Source organism: Penaeus monodon, chromosome 16 (assembly GCF_015228065.2).
Source record: "Penaeus monodon isolate SGIC_2016 chromosome 16, NSTDA_Pmon_1, whole genome shotgun sequence".
In the NCBI taxonomy this organism is placed as follows: Eukaryota; Metazoa; Arthropoda; class Malacostraca; order Decapoda; family Penaeidae; genus Penaeus; species Penaeus monodon.
Genome location: NC_051401.1, coordinates 12,982,958 through 13,007,957, shown reverse-complemented (window position 1 = coordinate 13,007,957; position 25,000 = coordinate 12,982,958). Strand labels below are relative to the sequence as shown.

At 30.7% G+C, this 25,000-nt stretch overlaps 2 protein-coding genes across 3 annotated transcripts in view; one reads left to right on the top strand and one right to left on the bottom strand.

Annotated features, from left to right (window-relative positions):
• LOC119582519 (transcription initiation factor TFIID subunit 6-like) overlaps window positions 1-10,394 on the bottom strand; it is a 14,081-nt gene extending 3,687 nt beyond the window's left edge. Inside the window, exons 1-8 of the mRNA XM_037930814.1 lie at window positions 10,228-10,394; window positions 5,899-5,985; window positions 5,364-5,517; window positions 4,659-4,806; window positions 4,344-4,473; window positions 3,433-3,612; window positions 3,056-3,290; window positions 2-144 (exon numbers count right to left, since the gene is read on the bottom strand). Coding sequence (XP_037786742.1) covers window positions 2-144; window positions 3,056-3,290; window positions 3,433-3,612; window positions 4,344-4,473; window positions 4,659-4,806; window positions 5,364-5,517; window positions 5,899-5,985; window positions 10,228-10,374 — 1,224 coding nt within the window. The 5' untranslated portion in view covers window positions 10,375-10,394. The remainder of the gene's footprint in view (window position 1; window positions 145-3,055; window positions 3,291-3,432; window positions 3,613-4,343; window positions 4,474-4,658; window positions 4,807-5,363; window positions 5,518-5,898; window positions 5,986-10,227) is intronic.
• Window positions 10,395-10,743: 349 nt separating this feature from the next.
• LOC119582520 (60S ribosomal protein L35a-like) lies at window positions 10,744-17,347 on the top strand. Of its 2 annotated transcripts, none has more exons than XM_037930815.1 (5): window positions 10,744-10,861; window positions 11,108-11,140; window positions 11,595-11,739; window positions 16,941-17,093; window positions 17,302-17,347. In XM_037930815.1, the coding sequence occupies exons 2-5, from the start codon at window positions 11,112-11,114 to the stop codon at window positions 17,323-17,325; spliced, it is 351 nt and encodes a 116-aa protein (XP_037786743.1). In that variant the 5' UTR covers window positions 10,744-10,861; window positions 11,108-11,111; the 3' UTR covers window positions 17,326-17,347. The 2 variants fall into 2 exon arrangements, with proteins under 2 accessions (XP_037786743.1, XP_037786744.1); XM_037930816.1 differs by having other exon boundaries at window positions 10,810-10,902.
• The last annotated feature ends 7,653 nt before the right edge of the window (window positions 17,348-25,000 follow it).

The window sequence follows — 25,000 nt, the reverse complement described above, 5'->3', positions numbered from 1 at the left end:
CCAGTAACAAGCCTTTGATGTGGGAAGCAGCATTCTTGTCATAAGCATTCATGCCCTCCATGCACTGCTCAATCTTGTCACTTAATGCCCGAAGCTTTGGTAACACAAATACTTTTGTCACTTCAGGACCAAGTTCCGACAAACCTACAAACAACAAGTAATAATTAGAGATACAAAAGTTCAAACAAACTGAGCAGAAAGAATATATTAAAGAGATAAATCATATTCATACATCTCTCTGGAATGAATGATATACTGTTCCAAGGTAATTACAGCTCATGGGATATGTGATTTGGTAAAAAGATTTAACCCATTGGCCTGGGTACATGTACTACTGACTACAGTTTTCTGTGAATTTAGTTACATACAGGTAGCTCCACAAGTGCTTTGCACCATGAAGTCTGTTTATCAACCCCATGTGACCTGACTTCCCCATTCCTTGATTTTTTCTTAAAACATGTTTGTTTCTAATACTATTAATGTCTATATTGTTATCTTTTATTATCACCATTGACATTATGTGTACATTGTGATATTTATGGTACTAAGGAGAAATTGTGTTTCCCCTATCTACATTAGCATGATGGGAAACAATAGATTTTAATTTTAATATTTTTAGAGGGAAAAAGATGTGAGCTAAAAGATCAGAGCTTGATCATCATAATGTTTTTTAAATAATGATGTTCCCACTGATTAACCTGTTGGATCTGGGCGACGTGACCATCATGTCATGAAAAAATCCAGGCCGTCATGAGAAAATCTGGCTGAAGGCCGGGTGATGTGAACCTGTGATTGTGAGCATTGCAGCTGAAGGCTGCAGTGATGGAAATGACTCGCCATGAGTGCACAAACCTATTGGGAGGTTTATTTTACTCATTTGGTTATTTTACATTATTCCCATTGAAGTATGAATGTGGAATGAAATGTCCGTGAACGGTGACTGGAAGAGTGCCAGCTCCATAGAGGACAGCATTTCTAGGCTCAGCAACGTATTCCTGGCACCATGAATGGTAATACAGGTTGTATTACAGAAAATTATTGTGAAAAAAAAAAAAAAAAAAAAAAAAAAAAAAAAAAAAAAAACAATAATAATAATAATAATAATAATAATAATAATAATAATAATAATAAATAAATAATATATTGCACTGAGTTGTAGACTACCTGGAGAGATGATTGGAGTCTGCACAAAGAAAAAAAATATTACCATTTAGATAATGCAAATTAAATGGAAAATGTGGACACTGGAAAATGGCCAAAAAGCTAAAAACGCTTTTGCGTAAAAAGAGTAAATAACTGCAAACTGGAGGCATAGAGTCTTGCCACTGTGCATGTGTTCACGTGTGTCTGGCCTACAAGCAGCCATCCAGCAGAGCAGCTGCTCACTTAAGCCTAATGCCTGGATTTATGGTGATGTGATTGCTGTGATGCAACTGATGTGATTGCTGTGATGCAATGGGTTGAGCAGCAAACTAATAATCAAATATCTTTACTATATGAAACCTATTGTCATTTGTTATGCAATAAACATCATGGACAAACAGTTTCAGTACCATTTATGTAAATAATTGTACTTTCCTTACTTACATTATGTGACTAAAAGTTATATATTCTGTGCAATTTCCTACAACAAATCACAAAATCTGAAGCAAGGACACCATTAAAATCCTTCTACTGACACCTAAATTTGTCTTAAATTATAGACCATTAGCTTTACATATTCCTTGAGTGTAAAGTATAAAAAAAATAAAGCAATAAAGTATCAACGCCATGAGCACCTGATTTAGCCATAGTTCAAATTACACAGTATTTTCTTCAGTTTTGTCTAGGATAAACTGCAGTACATAACAAACAAGCAAAAAAAGGATTTTTTTTTTTTTTTTTTTTTTTTTACACCAAGATTTAAAACAAAGACTTAGCCCAATCAGCATGTGGCAAGAATACATGCCATGCCCACTGTGATAAAGGTTTAATTACTGTATTCACATATAGATGGCTCAAGGAGTCAGTTATTAGTCCCACCTATCCCACCTGTTTACCCTTTTCCTTGACCTTTGGAAAGTTTTTTTTGCATTATTTCATTGTCTTAAATGTTACCAAGATTATGATAATACTTTAATCATCGTAATATCAATAACAATAATAACAGTATAGATATCAACTGTATTAAAAAGAAAAACACATTTTCCCGCCAGTTCAAGGAAAAGGGAAATCATGATTGTTTCACTATGGCTTACTGATAGACTCCTTGCTGGCTGAGCACACGTGGAGTCATCTGTAAGTCACAAAATTCACAAAAAACTACAGGGGACAGAACATAAGCCTGGAGTGGTTGGGTTAACAAATACTTCTTCCAGTATGCTATATACCTCATACAACATATCAAATGGATGTCTGCTACTCAGGTATGAGATTTTGTTATAGCATCTAATCAAATGCTAATGTATTCATTTAATGGAGACAGCATATGATGAATCTGATATGTTAACCTATTGTCACCAGGAAAATGTTGAGCTCATTTTACAATTTTTGTGAAAAGTTTCTGTACATAGATGGCTCTGCAAGTGCTTAGCCACAAACTAGTCAATTAGTAGACCTTACCTGATTTCACCTTTCCTTAAATGTGCAGGATTTTTTTTTTCTAATGCTATCAATATCAATGGTGTTATTTTATTATAGACATTATAATTACTATAATGTTATTGACATTAGTAGTGGCAATATAAGAAAAAATATTTTCAAAAATCAATGAAAAGAGTAAACAGGTGAGACAAGTAGTAGTCATAATTGGCTTATTGGTGACTAAGTACATGCGGAGCTATCTATGTGTAAAAACATAAACTAAAGCCAAAGTGGGTATGGCATGTACATACGTGATAAGTAAAACTTATAAACACTGGATTTTGTATTTTTGACTCCTGCTGTATGTTTTTCTTCTTTAAGGTCAACGACTAAAAACCTTTGTTGCAATACATAATACATGACTTTTCTGATATCTAGTCTGGTATTTACCATCCTAATACTGGGTAAAAGATAGATTCATAACTTTACTTACCAGCAACAGCACCATATACAGAAGACAGGGGAGTCCTTTCTGTGTTAAGACAGCGAGAAAACACCCTTGTAATTCGAGTCTGCAAGCCATTTGTAGTTGTGTTGTAATTCTTGCAAATCTGTGAAATAAGGCGGGCAGCAAAATCCCTTAAGGCCCAGTGATTATCCATGTCTGGCTTCATGCACAACTGTCGACTTACGATGCATGTCATCACTGATGGTACCAGTTCATGCATCTGAAAATAAGTAATGAAAATCAGTGTTGAGTCACAATTTTCATTTATTAACCTGTACATTTAGGTGTCAAGAATACCACATACTATTTTTCAAGCAAACCCTAAAACTTTTTAAAAACACTTTACTTGATGTAAAACTTACATATTTTTCCAAATAAAGAGTCTGATTGTCTAACAAAGCCTTAGCCATCCGCATAAGGTAGATGAGAAGAGCCAGGTTCTTCTGCACAACATTCACCCGAATGCCCTCAGCAATGAAAGTACACAACCTTGGGACCATCTGGTGGAGACCTGGGTCAAAGGCCAAGCTGTGAAGCGCTTCCTGGAAAGAAGGAAATCATGTATTAATACTTAGACCAGAAAAATTCTTACTAATGAAAATTCCTAAAAATAACTATTATTAAGAAGTATTCTAAATCTTTCAGCTTGCCATTTTTACATTTCATTAAAAGTTAGCTAAAATCACCTTTTCAAAAGAAAAAAATTAAAGCAATTAACCCATTAGATCTGGATGCTTCACTGCCATTACATGGCCCAAAATATGTTATTTTCTCTTTTTCTGTACAAGTGCTTTTTTGTTTGTTTTTGTTTTTTATTCAATATTCAATTTTCAGTAATAAAACTTGTGCTACCTCTCACGGCAGCCAGGAATAGGATCCTGAGCATGGAAATATAGTCCTTCCTGGAGCCATCACTCTTCCAGTCATGGCTCATGGACAGTACATTCCACATTTGTTTGTCGATGGAAATAAAGCAAAAGCTCCTTCCTAATCATTCTCCGAGAAGTTTGTGAACTGAAGGTGAATCTTTCCTATCATCCCAGCCTTTAGCCAAAATGCTCACAACAGCAAGTTCATGTAACCACATCCCACAACCAGATCGTAGGGGTTTCATATCCCCATTTGAAAAATTATAAAATGGATGAAGAGAGCAAGTTATCTCTGTTTATTTCCCTGTAATGATGTTATTTTGCATGGACCTAATGATGTTTTCATAATATATAATAACTAATTTCAATATTAAAACAACTAAGAAAGCATTTGCCTCTCTTACCCCTCTTTTAGGCTCGTCAGAACCAACGCAAGCTTCAGTGATTTCTTTGTAATAAAGCTGTTGTTCTGCAGAAAGTTCATGAGTAGCCAACTGCTTCACCTTTACTGTCTCAATGCTCTTCATGCCTCGGCTAGTGGGAAAACACATTGTATGGGTAAATTTTAATATAAACTTAACAGATTACAATTACATTAAAAAATAACTCGTATCAATTCATGTTAGTTTCATGCTGTATGTATATATACACATTAAGATTAAGGGTCAATAAATCTAGTGTTAAAAATTGGATACAGGAAATTCACAAGGAAGACTCACCCATGAATATGCTTTTGATCCTTGTTCTCCTGCTGAGCTGAGAGTTTAGCTGCTGGATCCACAGAATCCTTCTTTTGAGCATCCTTAGTAATTGGTGGGGGATTTTCTGGTATAGTTGGCTGTACACCTTCAATGGCCAGCCAATGTGCTATTTCAGAGAGAGAAAGAAATCATTATGCATGGCCTCAGCATTACACATCAGTAGTCATACACTACAATATTAGTAATAAAACTGCTACCCCTTAGGAATTACATCAATCCCTTGCAGATGGGTACCACTTTAAAAACATATGTAAGAGAAGATAGGTATCATCTTAAAATGTTTTATAGTGTATGTGTGAGAAACTGGTTACCAAGAAGAATCTATAAATATTCAATCTCTATTTCTTGCATCTCTACCTTTTACAAGTTACCCATGCTTGCTGCTTAGTGCCTAAGAACTGAATTTGTTTATCTGTTGACAGTAAGTGATGTTATACTAAGTGTTTTTTAAACTTTCACTGGCACTCACAGTCTCTTCTCGACTTCACACATCCTCTTTCTTTATTATTACCCACTAATTTGAATGTATCCAAAAATATACCTGTCTGGGAATGCTGCATGTTACCTCTTACCTATCTATCTAAGAGGGGTTAAATTTTGTTACTTCCAACTGAATGACCAGTGACCCTAGTGTCTTGTGATTCTGAAACTAAAATAACTAACGTTTTACTGTCATCTGTAGTGGAAGCCGTGGTGTTGACGATGATACCATTTCGTTAATTTCAAGTTCTTTATCCTCTAAAAAGTGTAGTTCACGTCCTCCACCAGAAGCAAATCTGAAGGGGATATGTTCTCCAGGATGGATACCATACAGTGGCTGGAAATATATCATAAAGATGTTATTACACCTATGTCAAATGTCATCTGCACCAAATATTTATACTAAATAATTTCCTTCATGTACTTTATCTAAGTAACAAAATAAATTTAATTCTAAATGTTGAAAGAAAATATGCAAAAATAAAATCATTCATCAAACAAAAGAAAAAGAAAGAAAAAGAAAAGAAAAGAAAAGAAAAGAAAAAAAGGAAAAAAAAAAAAAAAAAAATAAATAAAAAATAAAAATCACACACACACACATCCAGAGTACCATAATCTAATAACAACAATTAAACAAATATTTCCAGTAAAAACTTAAGTTACAAATCTTTGTCTGATATTAAGTCATTGTGTAAATACTGGGTTTCATTAAACTTACCTCTATATTTTTTAATTTTAATACATTATCAAAATCAGCAGTTGAAAAACGTTTTCTCTTGCCATGATGCATATTTTTCATCCCATCCTGGAAAAATGAAAAAATCTATATCATTTACAACAAACACCAAACAATAAACACACACATGCATGCACACACGCACATACACACACAAAATACAAACAAACAAACTTTGTTTTCTACATGTTTTATGATGTTTTTGTATGCACTGTTTTCAGATGGTATAGCTAAAGAAATCTAGCATACAGGAGTTCCTATTCCTAATGTCTGTATACTTGGGAATTAGTTTACTGTTATTGCAATGATACTACTGTAATAAAAAAATTGAAGATACTTTCAAAATATCATCTATTACATATATTAAAAACTTTTATCAATATATATATATATATATATATATATATATATATATATATATATATATATATATATATATATATATATAAATACTTAGTTTTCATACGCTCTCACTATAGTATTTTTGTTATTCTTAAAAATACACATATTTTCAATATACTGTGTTTTCTAGCCCTTAAAAAAATCAATTAATCAATATACCCATATAGCTAGCAGGTGGAGTGAATGACAAACTGTAGTACATGGCCCATTAGGTTTCAGTATATATAACTAATAATATTAACAATACATGATTACAGAAGGCATAATGTAATTGTAGGCTTAGAGCTGTAGCTTAAAGAAGCATTTCAGGATATAATCTTCCCCTAGCAATAAGACACTGGGATACCTTTTGCAATATATACTTATACAATTGTGGTACTTTAATAGATCACTTTAACATTACAATTAACACAGCTTATGTGAATGAGAAAATATTCCCAGAAAAGTATAGGCAATACTGAGGATTAATGGAATATGGTAACATGTAAGATCAAGAAACTAATATCTTATGTTGTGAAATAGAGTGACAAAGTATAAAGAAGTCTCAGCAAGTGGAAACAAAATATGTTAATAGTAAAAATGTTCAGTTAGGTTAAATTTCAAGAGACAAAGTAAGTTATCATGCATTTTACAATTTCTGTAGCATGCTTCTACTTTCACTATTGGTATGTGTTTTATAAAATGAACTTTAAAATAATTTAAAATCAAACTGAAGGCAAATACCTCAATACAAGCAAAACATTACGTTAGTACATCATAAGCTATCCACAAATGTTTACTTTAAAGTTTCTGAGGTTTTGAATAGACTAATGGTGATAAAATTACACAGTGGATGTATAATTATTACACCAGTGGACATATATACAACATTAAGTAGGCAATACATGGAATCTATGAATTCAAGAATGTCGTTGTTTTATGACATGAACATAAACAGACACAAACTAATTAAAAGAAAATTATGTAAACCTAATGATACACAGTGTTAGTGATGAAAGGCAGGTCGCATTTTTATCATAAATGTTTTCATTTCTAAGACTTGAAGAGCAAGCTATTTTATTTTCAGTTTGACATAAGTAGATCACAGACCAAAAGTGTCTTAGAAATAACAACTTGTAATTTCCCTGAGCTTCTTACTTTACAGTGTATGTATGGCCTAAACTGTAATCATTCACTCCAGAGTTATTATCATAATCAGTATAAAAGTATACTTTTCAAAAGCTTTTTTGGAACCTTTACCTAGAGAGGTACTGCCAAACTGTAAAGTTAAGATAATTACCTTGCAATAGAAATATTTTCAAACCATAGTGATATTGAATTTAGTTTATATTTCACTTTTAAAAACCTTCCACTTAAATGCATAAAATGGGGGGGCCTCTGAAGCTAAAGGAAACTATTGGGTATCATTTTACATTTGGGACAAAAATGATAATTTCAAGCTACCACAAAACAGCTTTTCATAAACATGACACTGATTTTAGGTTTCTTGGTGATTTATTGTTAGCCAGGATTCTACACCCATTACACTATTTGTGTCTAAGTAGAAAATAAAAGAAAAGAAAGAGAAAGAAAAGAAAAGTAAAGAAAAGAAAAGAAAAAGAAGACTGGAAAACTCCCAAATCTGACTGTAAAAATGTTCCAAAAAAGGGGAGAAAAAATGTGAAGAATGAATAAATTTTGGTTTATGTCTCCTTTATCAGCTACAGCAACTATAATTATTTCCACATATTTCAAATGAATGAGGATCCTCCTTATCTTTCAAAAGAATTATTATTGTAGACAAAAATGGATTGTGGATGATAACATTAGGCATCATTTTCGGTAAAGCAAAGAAAATGCTTTATTGCAATTTGATTACATACAATATTCTTTATTAATTTGGACAACCAATAACATGTACAAGTCTTCTTCTTCTTCTTTTATTATTACTTTTTTTTTTTGTGTGTGTGTGGGGGGGGATATTCTATTTATGTGGTACTCCTCAAAATGTGACATTATAAAAAGGAGATGGATTGAAATGGCAGCTTCTCTTGGGCAAAACAAGTTTGAGGGTAGATAAACCCATTGCCTGGGAACACAAAGATTTTTCTAAGGATGTGAATTATAGTCACCTAGTGCCTTATGAATAACAGTTCAGAATTGCAACTATGGTTGTCTAACAAAGTCAAAGGTTTAAATAAAGAACCTGTCCAAATTCTGTCTTGAGAATTTATATAGTGTAGGTTTGTTGGCTTTTGAGGTATTGCAAATGGCACCAATGGAAGAAGATTGCATGCTAGGTTCATGTGGATCTTGACAATCCAATGCAATTACCAACCACCAAATCCTTGTGAGTGGAAATCTAAATAACACATACATAAAACATCTTTTCTAGTACATAAAACAAAATGCATATCTAATTATATTCATAATTATTCAAAAGCATAAATAGTTAAAAGACAATGATATAACAGAAAATAACTGATACATAACAGTATGGTGTGTGAATGACGTGGGAAAAGGAAAAGTTCTAGGTTTGGAGACTTTCCCATACAGTACAAGAATTACTACTTTGACACTCACTCAATTTCTTTCACCAGAAGTCTGAGGGAGGAAACACAACTTTGTATTGGTGTGGCAGAGAAGGGCCTACATGGGAAGTGAGGGTATGGGTGTAGTTGGAAGGAAATTTGCCAAAAAGTACCAGATACATTAGTGGACACTACATACATTTCATTCATAATGGAAAAGTTGTGTGGGGGGGAGGGGGAAATCTTGCCATTTTTACTTAGCCTTTCACAATCACAGGGAATGGGACTGATTGTACAAAATGTGATTTGGCACAATTGTGGTGAAGAGAACTTTAATGCTTAATAATAGCTTATATTCATACATGTTCTTTGAAAGTACATAATCCTAAAACTGTCAAAAATTAAGCTCACACTCCATCATTATTGACCTTATTCTAGACATCAAAATGATCTACTTGTATAATCTAAATACTACAAAATGATGGATTCCTTTCATCCTCTAGTATTCAAACACATAAGATTTAATGCCTAGAAACATTCTTATGTTTATAACAGTATCACCTCTGCCAGATCCCCAACTCAAAGCAACAAACAAATGAACCCCATCCGAAATGTATAAACTACCATAAATATTGCCTTAGGATACAAGTGCCTTCCTAACCCAGACCCACATATTCGACATATTTTCCCAGCAGGTGTATACTTAAACCTTGTAAATATTGTGAGCAACTTGAAAAAGTTTGGTTGCAGTACAATATTTATATGCTTATATGGACATAACATGCGAGTGCATATAATTTTTAAACTTGTTCTTTAAAATATTGGGTGTGTTGATCTATATATACTTTAACAAAAATTTTCAATAACATTTGGAAAGACTGAGGTTTATTTGCATATGTCACTATGTGCTTAGCAATTATCTGGCTTGCAGTCGGGTGTAAAAGATCATCCTGGTGATCAGGGCATTGATTAATGACATGATAGGTATTACCCAGTGTCTGGCTTTGACATGACAGGACATCAACTGTTGCCATTCAGTAAGGGAATATAAAGTATTCGAGGAATTCAAATACTAATATTGTACCATTAGCATTTGGCAGCATGGCAGTACTCTTTATATTTACTGCATAATGTACTACCATATACTGAATAAATTTAAACTGTTAGCAACCGGGTAAAAGCTGTGGGTATTTGCATAGAACAAGTTATTGTTTTTTTAAATGCAGTTATGATCCATACTTTAATAACATTAATCTTATTCCCAGTATATTTTCTCATGGGTTTACATATGCAGAGGGCTAGTATGAATGAAGAGATCTAGTTTTAATGACGCTACGAATCTCAAGCTAGAATTAGATGAGAACCCTTGAGGAGTCCGCGCTCCCTCTCTCTTCCATACCTGAATTAAGATCTTTAATCTGAAGGTGACTTCTTCTGACAATTCTTTAGCTACATCGTCGCCTACTGCTGAAATCCCTATGCTCTCTGCAATCACTTTAATTGACTCCGTTGGAAAAGACGGAGCTACTTGACAGTCTTCCGCCATGTTTCCCGAATCTGTTTGTTTACGCTAAATGTAGCGAGAGCCGCTGCAGAGAGGGGCCTGGTTTGAATGCGGGGAGATTTGTCACTTTAAATAGACTTGTAGTTATATCTTATCAAGTAGATTTACATCCATTTATTACTGGTAGTAGTGGAGAATTATATTCTTTTTAAGTACAGAGAAAGAAAGCCAAAATGAACTAAGAATATTAACGAAGCCAACATCGTAAAATACGTTGATAATTTATCTGCTAGTCTCTAGCGCTTTTAGGCAGTACATCTACATGCGAAAGAAAATATTATCATCATTAAAAAAAAAATCCATGACATAAAGCATAAAAGGCATATATTTATGCAATTATAATTAATAGAAAATAAATGTACATAACTAAAAGTCGTCAGCTATAATATGAAATAGATAATCACATTCGCAAAGTGACGTACCGCTTCTCCCGCATTGAACCGTCCTTTTCGTAAACATTGTGTCCAAGGTGTGTTGTCCGCTGGCGTGTTACGATTTGAAATTTCAGTCGTAAGATCTTAAAAATGTACAAAACAAATGTTAAATGCCATAGTTAATATTTTGAAATGCCAGTCTTGAAGTAGAATGGAGCGAGAGGGTGATATATATGTTGTATCTCTGGATGATCAAAGATGAAATAGGGTGGGATGTGTGATCCCGAGACCAAGCAAGTGATGTGAACGATTTTACGAAGTTTGTCTTTTTTCTCTTACAGAACAATGGTGAAGAAAGGTACCGGACCCGGAAGGTATGTTTAGCTGAATTTTATCTTAGTTTGTTATATAATCGGAAATTGTAACCTTAGGATTACACTAGATATACAATAGTTTATATACGAATTCCCATTCCTCCTTGTTTATAGTAAGATGTACCTTGAGTCGACATGAAAGAATGGAATTGGATGATAAATATATAGATTTTATTACTACAAGTGGCTAAACATATTTATTGTGGCTTATAAGAATGTGTTACGAACTAGTAAAAGGTAGAGCGTGCACATGCAATTGCCATTTAAGACTTTTTGCATATACAAGAGGGAATGGGATAGGGTCTCATGGCACATGGATACCTTTTCGGTATTTTGCTCATTAACCATGAATATATTTTTTAAGCTTGCCACATTATGTAATTGAAATTTGATGAAAGGACTTTTTTTTTTTTTTAGACATTGACCTCTATTTAATTTTAATTTCCTTCTATAGGCTTTATGCCAGGGCTGTGTTCACTGGCTACAAGCGTGGTCAGCGCAACCAGTATGAGAACACTGCTCTCCTGAAGATTGAGGGCTGCAAGAACAAGGACGATGGCAAGTTCTACGTTGGCAAGCGCGCAGTATACGTCTACAAGGTAAAACATATTACACAAGGTTAACTAACTTACTAGTATATTGGGTATTTGTTAACAAGAGCACAGTACCATCCAGAGATGATCCTAAAACCAGGGTATTGTGCAAAACCAAAAAAACACACCTAGCCTTTCTAACTTACAACTGTTCCCTTGATAGGGGGAGCAGTCCCCCCTTATTAGCACTTCATGCCACAATTTTGTTTAGAAAATGTGGTTAATGTTACTGAGTGATGCACAGAGATAGAGGCAAGTAGACACTGCCATTTTATGGAGCATAGAAAATAGTAATGAGCAACACAGGTACAGTTGCAGCAGCTTCATATTTACTGCAAAATGACAAAAATAGTTTTCTTTAAGTAGGCATTAAGTACTAATAAAGGAGGGAGTAAATAGAAGGTAAGAAAGGTTAGGATTTTATTTTGGGTTCTCATGATGCCCTGGTTTTGGGACTTCGTATCTGGAAGGTGTATCACTCATGGTAACAAATACCGAAAATGCAACATTAAAACTAGAACGCTGTGTGAGGGTTTGTGGACTTCGATCTCTGAGCAGTGATATGTAGTGGATATCTTCGTCATTGCGTGGTAAATGAGGCCACAGCTCCTGTTCCCATGTTTAACCCTTTGCCAACGGGTGGCATGTATGTACATGTCATGGTGTATGTATGGACATACCATGTTTTTTTTTTTTTTTTTTTTTTTACAAACATGGCAAAATATTAATTTTCTGCCACTGAAAATGTGATTGTCATTTTTAACTTTCTCATTTTTACTATACAAACCTACAATTTCAACTCCATGATGCCACACACTGCTTATTTTATTCAGACTATAGAGTGAATAATGATCAACTATGGAGACTATGGGGACGCGGTGGCCGAATGGTTAGAGCGTCGGACTCAAGACTGCCACGACGGCAATCTGAGTTCGAGGGTTCGAGTCACCGGCCGGCGCGTTGTTCCCTTGAGCAAGGAACTTCACCTCGATTGCCTACCTAGCCACTGGTGGCCAAACCAGCCTAAAAAAGTCAGTGCTGGTCCCAAGCCCGGATAAAATAGAGAGAATGATTACCTAAAAAGGTAACACCGGCACTCTCCGTGGAAAGGAACTGGGGACCCTACCACGTACTCACTCCAAGAGCATCACAACATGAAAACTACAATTAAGTATCATGCTGTGACCACGGCGGCTCAGACATGAACCTACCGTTAAAAGAAGAATGGAGACTATATAACAACAAAAATATCCTTCAGTCTTGATTTATCAGTAAATATGGCATATAGAGACTTTAGAAAATAATAACTGAAAATACAACATATGCTTGTAGTATTACGAAGAAACGACAAGGGATGCTGGTATTTGGCATGAGCGGTCGCGCATGCTAGGGTGATATTAACCTCCGGCAGTGAGCCCCGGGCCACTATGAATACTACCTGTCGGGAAAGGGTTAATTGTTATAAGACAGTAGTGTGTATTTCTCTCTCTGCATTGCTCTCGGTAACATTAACCTCCTGTTGCTACTATCATGAGGACCTCGAGTAGATAGAGGTAATAATAAGGAAATTGACAAAAAAATACTTATAACTTGAACTAAACTGTTTTGGTTAGGGAGCTATTTGGTTCATATGGTGATTATGGATTCCTCAGATCATCTCTGTTTGTTGGCCTGGGTAATAGGGCCTTGGGTTTCAGAGGGCTGCAATCAATTTAACAATTACTCAGTTGTATGCATATTTGGTAATTACCAGTCAAGAGTAGGTGGTAACATAGTCTCATATGCTTTTAGATTGTTTTAATACTGTAGAGGTCCCCCATACAAACTGATTTTAAAATGGTTCCCCCATACTGTTTTAAAATGCAGAAAATATTTTTGGTAAACACAAGGCAAATTTTCCCACGAAAACATTAAGATTATCCGAAGGTAATTCAAAAAGTAACAATAGGGGGGGGGGGGGGGGCTGAGCCAAGACTTGGTCTCGAAAGATTTGACATGACATGTGAAGGAAGGAGAAAATGAACTCCAGCCTAAACAAATAAACTAGTACAAGGATTGCTGTGAACCAGAATCCTACCTAATCATGGGGGGTTATGCCCTGGACCCCCATCCGATTGCCATGGTTTCCTAGCTGAGGGCCGTAAAAACTAAAATTATGGGTGCTATGCTCCAAGACCCTCTTCTGATCACTGTTACCACATCCATTGTGGTCATTTATTAAACTATAACCAAATGTGAAAATAAAGAAATTCCTAATTTAGCCAGGGGAAGGGAGAGCTCTGTTGAAAAAAGTGTAAAGTGTTTGATATCAGATTTGCACTTAGAATCCTCTAATGTTATGTGAAAGGAGTCCATGGTCTTGTGCCAATTAAATAAGTATTTCAATTTTATCTCCATATTGTTTTGTGATAAATCGAACCACTAACTAAACCTTTCCTCAGGTTTATTGCACTCTCAGCACAAGTTTGAAAACTTTGAGACCATGGTGACATGACTTCTTTATCTAATGGCATTTGTGAATTGTGTGTCATTGTGCCATACAATGACATTACACCAAATTTAATAGATCGTAAAATGTGAATAAATGGGAGAAATTAGTTGAATTAATAAATTGTAACAGTACTTCATATTCCATGTTCTGAGTTGCATGGGTTGTTTACCTTATCTTAGCCAATAAGTGAAGAAGGGAACTTAGTCTCCGAGATACAAGTTTCAGCACCTTTTATTTTAATGTGATATGTCTCCCCGCTTTGCATGTTTTTCCATTTTAGAAGCAATTTATGCTTGTTTACTAAAATTGCCAAAAATACCTTATGGGGAGATTGATTGGCCTATACCAGATTACTAAGTGAACAACATCATGACATGTTTATTCAAAATTGACATGCAGAAAGGAAAGGTAATATTTTGCTAAATATTATGTATATTTAACCCATCTCTGCCAGGCAACAGAAATCCCTGAGCATGATAAACTCTAGTGATTTCTTGCAACGGCCAGACACTGGGTGCAAGAGTCCGCTACATCAAGCGGAAAATCCTGCTTCACGCACTCTGGTGTATCGCCATGTGTACAGGCGTACCCCACAGACCAAGCAGTTTGACGGTGGTACATGTGACCCTGACTGTAACAAGTTAATTACCCATGACATTGCTTGTGCCTCCTAAGATCTTCATTCTTGGCAAAGTAGTTACAGGAAGATTGAGCAGATAAGTTTTTGTATTTTAAAATTTGTCATAGAAGACACCTTTTCTGAGAATGAAGGAATTTGAAGTGTATGGTAGCCTAAGGAAAGGACACAATTTGCTGTTGCTTTTGCTACTGTGAGCAACTACGTGTACGTTGTATCTATCCATATACTTCAATCCATTGACAAAACTAGCATTTGTATAAAATTCCAATTGTATACAATTCCATCTGAAGGTGATGGTGTTATGTGATGCATGATTTAAATATTAATGTGTAAACTGAAGATTTTATTACCTACATTTTTTAGGTTAATGAAATGTGACCTTACCTAAACCTTAAAAAATAGTAAGAAATTTAAAGTCAAAATTGACAGATAAAGGGAAAAGTAAGATAAAAGTTGCTCAGTGCATACAGTTTTTCTGATTTTTTTCAAAGATTTATCATTTCATTTGTAAGCTTAACCCAATGTTGCAGGGAAAAATGCTGTGCTCATTTTAGAACTTATTGTGAAACGTAGTGGCAAAATAAGAGAAGGGGAAACAGGTGAGACGAGCAGTACTCATAATTGGTTCATTGGTGACTTTGTACAAGTGGAGCCATCTGTGTGTAAATTAAAGTCAAAAGTGGGCATGGCACGTACGTACATGCCATGCCCGTCAGTTCTGGGTTAAGATGTAGATAACAAAAGCCTGTATTTATTGCTTCTCCATAATGTAATAGTAAATTGATTATTAATCATGTAAAACTGTTAAGGAAAATTATATTTGTCAGTTCAAGTACAATTCTTAAGAATAGGAGTGGAAGCAAACCTTTGCCAACAGTGCTGTAACGTTGGTAGCATTGCTGTCGTAAGTTATGTTTGAAAGTGTTCTAAGATGAAGACTATTAACACCAGTCTCACAGAAATGAGGCTTTAGGTTTTCATAATTGCTAACCATGTATGGTAGTTGTGCAGTTACTGCACAAAATTGTACACCTTGAGGAATGTTTTGAGTTCACTCATAAACCAAGGTACCCAGTTCCTGTTGCAGTTTTCAGAACTTGATAATGCTACTGGATTGGGGGGTTATAGTCAGATTTTCATTTACTCAGACACATTTGCTGCAATGCTGCTGTGCTTCTCCATTTGAGAAAAGTTCTAGAGTTCATGATGCTTTACAGAAAACATGGTCAGTCATGTAGGACTTAGGTATATTTCAGTGAATTTTCAATTAATAACCTGGCAGTGCATAACGCCTATTACTGTAAGAATCTTTAATCTGCTTATATGTTAACATTGAAGTATAAACCAGTCTTAACCCAATGCCGACGGGGAAAATGAATAAAAAATTGGGAAAATGCTGTGCTCATTTTTTATATTTTTGTGAAAATAGCCACAAAGGAGTCAATTAGTAGATCTTGTGACCTTACCTGATTTCACCTTTCCTTGTATTGGCGGGAAAAAAAAAATTGTTTACTAGTGCTATGAATATCAGTTTTTTTATTGTAAACATTAGAATTAATATAATGTTATAAACATTAGTAACAGCAAAAGATAGTGGTAAATATTTTCGTAAATCAAAAAAATCGGTGAACGGGCGAGACAGGCAGTACTCGTAACTCGCTCAATGGTGACTTAGTACAAGTGTAGCCATCTATGTGTAAAAACAATTAAACAAGTAAACTCAGTGGGCATGGCATGTATGTACATGCCATGCCTGTCGGCAAAGGGTTAAAAGGAATGTATATTGAGTGATTCCCCCCTCCACCCTTTTTTTTTCTGTAGTTTCCTAATGCTCTACTTTTGTCATTAAATGATTGTTGAATTAAGACAGGAAATCGTTGGACTAAATTAATTCAACAACTAATTTATGTTCAGTGGCTCTGGATGATGAATGCAATTGGACACAGATTGTTCCAGAGTTTGCATGATCAAGATTCCAATTACTGTAACCACAAGAGAAAGTGGTCTTGTGTAACTTTTAGTTTGAGGTTGAAGTTATTTGTACAGTAACATTTAATTTTGTATTTTTATTTTCAGTGCAAGAATAAGACCTCTGTCCCCACTGGTGGCAAGAGCAGACTGCGTGTCCTCTGGGGCAAGGTGACCCGCATTCACGGTAACTCTGGCTGCGTACGTGCGAAGTTCTCTAGCAACCTTCCAGCTACTGCCATGGGCAAGAGGATCAGAGTTGTGAGTATCTTAAATATTTTGTTACCTTCATTGATTTAGAATTTTTTTTATATAGCATAAAACTCCATTGTCCTAGAAATTGTAGATGAAAATTGATTTTATTGAATTTACTTTGGATTACTTACCTGACTAAAATCATGAATACATATCTGAAAGTCCCTCATTTTCATAACAAATGGTAACTCATTAATGTATCTCTCTCTTTCAGATGTTGTACCCATCCAGAATTTAAACAACAAATGAGAAAATAAAGTTAAAAAAAAAAAAAAAAAAAGCTTTTCATTATAACCAATATCTATTTAAAGAGTACATATGATTGGTGAATGCCTGCACAGGGTTGGATTTTTAAAAACCTCTTTCTAAGAACAGGCATTTGAATCTTTCAGCATTTTGATGTGGTTCAAATAATAAAGTTAAGTAGGTTGGCAGACTTTTCAATAAAATTAGATTGTATAATTACCAACAATCCTTTTTAGAATCGAAGCATGTTGAACGAAACCATTTGTAGAAATGAGAAGCTGATAATGTGAAATGGCAAATATGAAAAAGTAACTATTAGTAATGACTATGACCTATCTAGGCAATAATAAAAAAAAAAAAAATCTTTAAATTTAGTCTTAAACACATTTAGTCTTACAATTCTTAATCTCAAGATATCAAGTTAGTGTATTTTCAGCAACCTTTTTCTAGAGAATTTATTTTCTGTTTTTAATGATGCTGATTAATAGATCTTTAGAAGTTGATAATGTTGTTGAGCCAAGTTAGAGGAATGCAATAATACGAAAGATTAATATGTACATTTATTTATATGGACGAGAATGTAGATTACATAGTGATGCTGAATTGGCAAGCCTGAAAAGCAGGGTTTCATTCAGTTTATATTGTATTTGAAGCAGGCATGTAGGCAGCGATCACTCGTTCACGGTGTGCATGTGGTATTGCAAACAATTTATGCCAGGCATAAGGTAATAATTTAATTTTTATCAATTTTTCTTCAGTTTTGGTCTGTTGAGAGTGGCTTTATTGTACATGTATATTACATTACAAATTCCTTCATGTGAGCAGTTAATTGCCTTGCTAAACATTTCACAAAATCCCATATTAGAACAATTAAGACCAGAAATCATGGTACAGTAACCTAACTTCAGGCAACATTAAATGGGTATTGTTTAGACGTCTGTGAATTTCGCAAAATGTCTGTTGGTAATGCATATGTAATAATTCAGTAGCTCATGTCAGGAACAACTAAAACTTATAATCAAAATACTAATATGCAAAAGGATTTCATTGTCATGAATCCAAATGCAGAAGCACTACAAAAACTGTTATGAACAAGTATGGGAAGTAAATAAAGTTAAGATAACGCTAGCCACAGACAGCGAATGGAAATCTATTTCAGTGGATCAGGATCCAGTCATCCATTCCTGGTTACACTGGCTGTACTGAAACGTAATACAAATTTGTTCAAAGGTTCAATTTAGTTTGTGGTAGATCTTAGTGGCCCCCCCAATCTCGTGCACTGACCAGAGATAGGGGCAGAAAATTTTCAATAAATTTCACCTCCCCTTCCCTTGTTCGCTGTTGTCGTGGGAGCCTAGGAGACCGAGGCCTCGACAAATTTTACAGTCTCTTCTCCCCCTTTCCTTTTCCTTCTCTTCTTTAAACTCTTCTGGCCTTGTAGCCTAAACGTTAACTCGTTTTTATCCTTTTTGCCACAATACTTTATCATAATACTATATGACCTTTCATGTCTGGCGCATTTATTTTGACCATTAACCATTCTCGAAACCGCCTTACTGAACCAAAAAGACTTTCTTCTTACCTGGGGCATAACCCGAAGACCCTCTAATTGACCTTAGATATTGGCGCAGCAGAAAAAATTCAATAAATAAAATCGTCAAACGAGAATAAGAAGAAGATAGTTGTTTCTAATATATATTGTACATACAGTTCAGCAAATTAAAATTTGCTGGTACCTAATAACCAAAACTATAGACAATACAAGAAGATCCTTAGATCTTTAGTCTCAACGTACGTAATCCCAAATGAAATACTGATTAATTCGGATATACAGGCAGTAGACAACCAACCAGTCTGCCGTGTGTCTGGTGGTAGCCGATGACTGCAGTGGCCTTCGTCCTCTCTCTCCCTCCCCCTCCCTCTCCCTCTCTCTCTCCCTCTCTCTCTCCCTCACTTTCTCCCTCTCTCTCCCTCTCTCTCTCTCTGTTTCTCTCAATCTCTTTTTCTGTTTTCCTCCCCCTCTCTTTTCTTTTCTTCCCTCCTCCCCCCTCTCTCTCCTCCCTCTCCCCTGCGGGGGAAGGGTTTTAAATTTTAAAGTTTTTTTAAGGGGGTTTTTTTTAAACGCTAGGGGGGCAAACAAAACCCGCCCCCGGGTTTTTAAATCAAAAAAATTTTTTTTTTAAATTTTTTGGGGTTTTATCCAAAATCCCCGGGTCCCAAACCTTTTTTTTCCTTTTTTGGTTTTTTTTCCCACGGGGTTTTTTAAAAAAATTTAAAAGTTCAAAAAAAATTTTTTTTTGGGGCCCCCAATCCCCAACTAAGAAAAAAAATCAAAAAATATTTTTTCCGGTTGGGGGAAAAGGGGTTTTCAAAATTTTTTGGCTACCCCCCTTTTTTTCGGTTAAAAATTTATGGCCTTGCCTTTTTCCCCCCCTTCCCCCTTTTTTTCTTTTTTTTTCCCCCCTTCTCCTTTTTTCCATCCCTTTTCCCGTTCGCCCTTTTTCCTCTTCCCTCCCCCCCCCCCTTCCTTTTTTTCCCCCTTTCCCTTTTTCTTCGATTTTTCTCCCAAAATTTTTTTTCTTCCCCTCTCCCCTTTTTTTTTCCCCCTCCTTTCCCTCCGTTTTCCCTAAAAAAACCCCACCCCCCCCCCCCCCCCCTCCCCCCCCCCCCCCCCCCCCCCTTTCTTCCTTCTTTTCTTCCCCCTTTCACTTTTTTTCCCTTCTTTCCCTCCTTCTTTTCTGTTTCCCCCTAAATTCCCCCCCCCCCCCCCCCCCCCCTTTTTTTTTTTTTTTTTTTTTTTTTCTTTTTTTTTTTTTTTTTTTTTTTTTATTTTTTTTTTTTTTTTTTTTTTTTTTTTTTTCCCCTTTCCCCCACAAAAAAAAAAAACCAAAAAAAAAAAAAAAACCCGCCCAAAAAAACCCCTTTTTTTTTTCTTTTTTTTCTTTTTTTTGTCTTTTTTTTTTCTTTTTTTATTTTATTTTTTTCTTTTTTTTACTTTTTTTTAATTTTTTTTTTTTTTTTTTTTTATATATAGTTTTTTTTATTTCTATTTTTTTTATTTTTTTTATTTTTTTTAAACTTTATTTTTTTCAATAAATTCAAAAAAAGAAAAATTTTTATTATTTCCCCCTTTTATTTATTAAAATTTTATTATTTCTTTTTTTTTGTCAATTTAATATATTAAAATTTTTATATATTGTACATATTTATATATATGTCATATTTATTATATGTCAATTTAATATTGTAATTTTTATAATGTTTTTAATATATGTAAATTTTTATATATATTGTATATATATATTTATAATATATATGTATATTATATATATATATTTTTTAAATTTTTGTATATATTTTATGTAATTATTAATTTTATAATGTATATTTTTAATATATTTTATATATGTATATATATTAAAATGTATATATAATTATATTATATTTTATTTTAAAAATATTATATATTAAAATTTGTATATTATATAATATTTATTGTATAAAATTATGTTATGTAAATATTGATTTATTATATATGTATATGTTATTTTATATGATATGTATAATTTTGTATTTATATATATATGTAATTTAATATATATGTATTGTATATATATTGTATATTTATATATATTATTGTATATATAATGTATTGTATATATATATGTATTGTAATATAATATTTTATGTATATATATATGTATATTATAAATTTTAAATATGTAATATATATGTATATGTATATAATATGTTATGTATTAAAATATGTATAGTATATTAATGTATATTATTATATGTATATAGTATATATTTTATGTATATATGTATATTGTATATATGTATTATTTTTTAAATTGTATATATGTTATATTTATATGTTTTTAAAAAAAATTATTTTGTTATATTTTTGTATATATGATAATTTATATTTAATATATATATATATAATATATATATTATATATAAACAAAAATATATATATATTATATATTTATAATATTTTTAATATAAAAAATTAAAAAAAAAAAAATAAAAGTAAAATATAAAAAGATAATAATATATATATATAAGAAATTAAAAAATTATATATTAATATAATATAAATAATATAAAATTATATAATTATTTTAATTTATTAATTATAAATTTTAATATTTAAAAAATAAAATTAAATATAATTATATATTATTATTAAAAAAAAATAAATAAAAATTTAATTTTAAAAAATTTTTATATTAATAAATTTTAAAAAATATATTAAAAAAATTTTTTTAATAAATTTAATTATAAATTTTAAAAAATATTAAATATATATATTTATTTTATTTATATTTTTTTAAAAATATATATATATAAATTTTTTATTAAATATACACACACACAACACAAAATATATATATATATATTCACATCATTTAACGGTAGTTCATGTCTGGCCGCCGTGGCCAGCATGTACTCATTAGTTTTCACTTTGTGATCTTTTGGGAGTGAGTACGTGGAGGGTCCCCATTCCTTTTCCCACGGAGAGTGCCGTGTTACCTTTTTGGGTAAACTCTCTATTTTTATCCGGGTTGGGGGCCCCTGATTGGGGCTTGGCCACCCCGTGGCTAGGTAGGCTTCGAGTGAAAATTTCCCCCTAAGGGAAAGCGCCGGCCGGGGCCGAACTCTTGAACTCAGATTCCCTCGTGACAGTCTTTAGTCCGACCTCTAACATTGGCCCGCGGCCTTTACGTCATGGTTTTTATGATTTTTTTGGGGAATTTTGAGCGGTTTTTTTCCCCGGGTTTTTTTTTTTTTTTTTTTTTTTTTTTTTTTTTTTTATCATCCCTTTTTATTTCCCCCCACTGCGGCTGACTTGGGCCCCCGGCTAGGACAACGGGGGTTTTTTGCCTGGGGAAAAAACCGGGGGCGTCTGAAACCCCCAACCAAATTTCCCGGGGGCCCCCCATCAAAATTGGGAGGGCCCCCCAAAAAATAAAATTAAAATATATATAAAAAAAATTTTTTTAAAAAATTTTTAAAAAAAAAAATTTTTTTTGGGGGGTTTTTGGAAAATGGATAATTTAAAATAAAAAATAAATAAATTTTTAGTTAAATTAATTTTAAAAAAAAAATTTTAAAGGGGAAATGAAAAAATAATTTTAAAAAAAAATTTTAAAAAAAAATAAAAAATATAAAGAAAAAAATAAAAAATTAAAAAAAAAAAAAAAAAAAATTTAAAAACAAAAAAATAAAAAAAAAAAAAAAAACAAAAAATAAAATAAAAAAAAATATAAAAAAAAAAAAAATAAAAAATTAAAAAAAAAAAAAAAAAAATATAATAATTAAATTTAAAAAAATAAAATATAAATATTAAAAAAATAAAAAAAAAAATAAAAAAAAATAAAAAAAAAAAAAAAAAAATAAAAAAATATAAAAAAAAATTTAAAAAAAAAAAAAAAAAAAAAAAAAATTTTTTTTTAAAGAATAAAATTTTACTAAGAAAAAATTTTTTAAAAAAATAAAAATAAAAAAAAAAAAAAAAAAATAAAAAAAAAAAAAAAAAAAAAAATAAAAAAAAAAAAAAAAAAAAAAATAAAAAAAAAAAAATTTTAAAAAAAAAAATTTTAAAAAATATAAAAAAAAAAAAAAAAATATAATAATAAAAAAAAAATATAAAAAAAAATTTTAATAAATATAAATATATAAAAAAAAAAATAATAAAAAAAAATAATTTTTTAAAAATATTTTTATAATTAATTAAAATATATTAAATTTAAAAAATTTTTATTATTAAAAATTTATTATTTTTTTAAAAAAAAAAAATATTAAAAAAAAATTTTTAAAAAAAATTTTAAAAAAAATTTTTTTTTTTTAAAAAACAAAAAGATTAAAATTTTAAAATTTTAAAAAAATAAAAAAAAAAAAAAAAAAAAAAAAAAAAAAAAAACCCCCCCCAAAAAAAAAAAAAAAAAAAAAAAAAATTTTTTTTTTTTTTTTTTTTTTTTTTTAAATTTTTTTTTTTTTTTTTTTTTTCACCCCCCCCGGGGAAAATTTTTAAATTTTTAAAAATATTTAAATTTTTTTTATTATTAAAAAATCAAAACCAAATTTAAAAATTTTAAAAAAAAAAAAAAAAAAAATAAAAAATATTAAAAAAAAAAAAATAAATTTTTTTTTTTTTAAAAAAAAAAAAAAAAAAAAAAAAAATAAAAAAATTTTTCCCCCCTTTTTTTTTTTTTTTTTTTTTTTTTGGGGGGGGGGGTTTTTTTTAAAAAAAAATTTTTAATAAAATTTTAAAAAAATAATAATATATATATTTTAAAAATTTTTTAAAAAAAATATAAATTTAATAAAATTTTTTAAAAAAAAAAATATTTTTTTTAAAAAAATAAATTAAAAATATAAAAATAATAAATATATAAAATATATAATAAATTTTAAAAAATTTTTAAAAATATAAAAAACAATAAATCAAAAAAATAAATAAAAATTTTTTTTAAAAAATTTTTTTGTCAAAAAATTTTTTTTTTTTTTAACAAAAAAAATTTTTTAAAAAAAATTTTTTTTAAAAAATTTTAAAAAATTTTTTTTTTTTTTTAATTATTTATATATTATTAAAAATTTAAAAAAAATTTTTAAAATAAAAATATTAAAATTTTTATTTTTATTTAAAAATTTTTATATTATATATATATAGTATATATATATTATATATATATATATATAAAATAATAATATATATATATAATATGAATATATATATATCTATTTATATATATATGTATATCTATATATATATAATATATATATATAGATATATATATATATAGTTATATAATATATAATATTTTAAATATATATATTTTTAAAAATTATATATATTATATTATAATATTATATATAAAATTATATTTAATAATATATAATAAAATTATATAATATATCTAAACTAATATAATATATAATATATATATATATATATATACATACACATATAAAATTTATGGATATAATGTGGATATAAGTGTGTGTATATAAAATAATATATATTTATTAAATAAATATTCATAATATAATATAAAAAATAATTATATATAATATATATATATATAAATTTTAATTATATCTATATTAGGTATATATATATATATAATTGTTTTATATATTGATTATTTTATATTATATTAATATATAATTATTAATATATATATTTTTATATATATTATTATTTAATATATGAAATATTATATATAATTTATATATTTTTATTTTTATTATTATATATTATATAATTTATATTATTTATAATTATAATATAATATATTTATATATATGTTTAATCATCTATCTATCTATCTGTATATTATATCTCTATATATAAATAATATAATATATATAATATATATATATAATATATTATAGATATCAATAATATATGGGGTGTGTGTGTGGGTGTGGGTTTGTGTGTGGGGTGTGTGTGTGTGTGTGTGGGTGTGGGGTGGGGTTGTGTGTGTGTGTGTGTGTGTGTGTGTGTGTTGTTGTTAATATTTTTATGATTAAATATTAATTTTATATATATATTAATATATATATTTATTAAAAATTTATTAAATAAAATCTCAAATATTATATATATTGTTATATATATATTATATATTTATATATATTAATACCCTATAAAATAT

Coding starts and splice junctions, on each gene's coding strand:
- LOC119582520 (XM_037930815.1), top strand. CDS start 11,112: ATGGTGAAGAAAGGTACCGGACCCGGAAG. Junction 11,141..11,594: donor AAAGGTACCGGACCCGGAAG/GTATGTTTAGCT, acceptor TTCCTTCTATAG/GCTTTATGCCAGGGCTGTGT. Junction 17,094..17,301: donor TGGGCAAGAGGATCAGAGTT/GTGAGTATCTTA, acceptor TCTCTCTTTCAG/ATGTTGTACCCATCCAGAAT.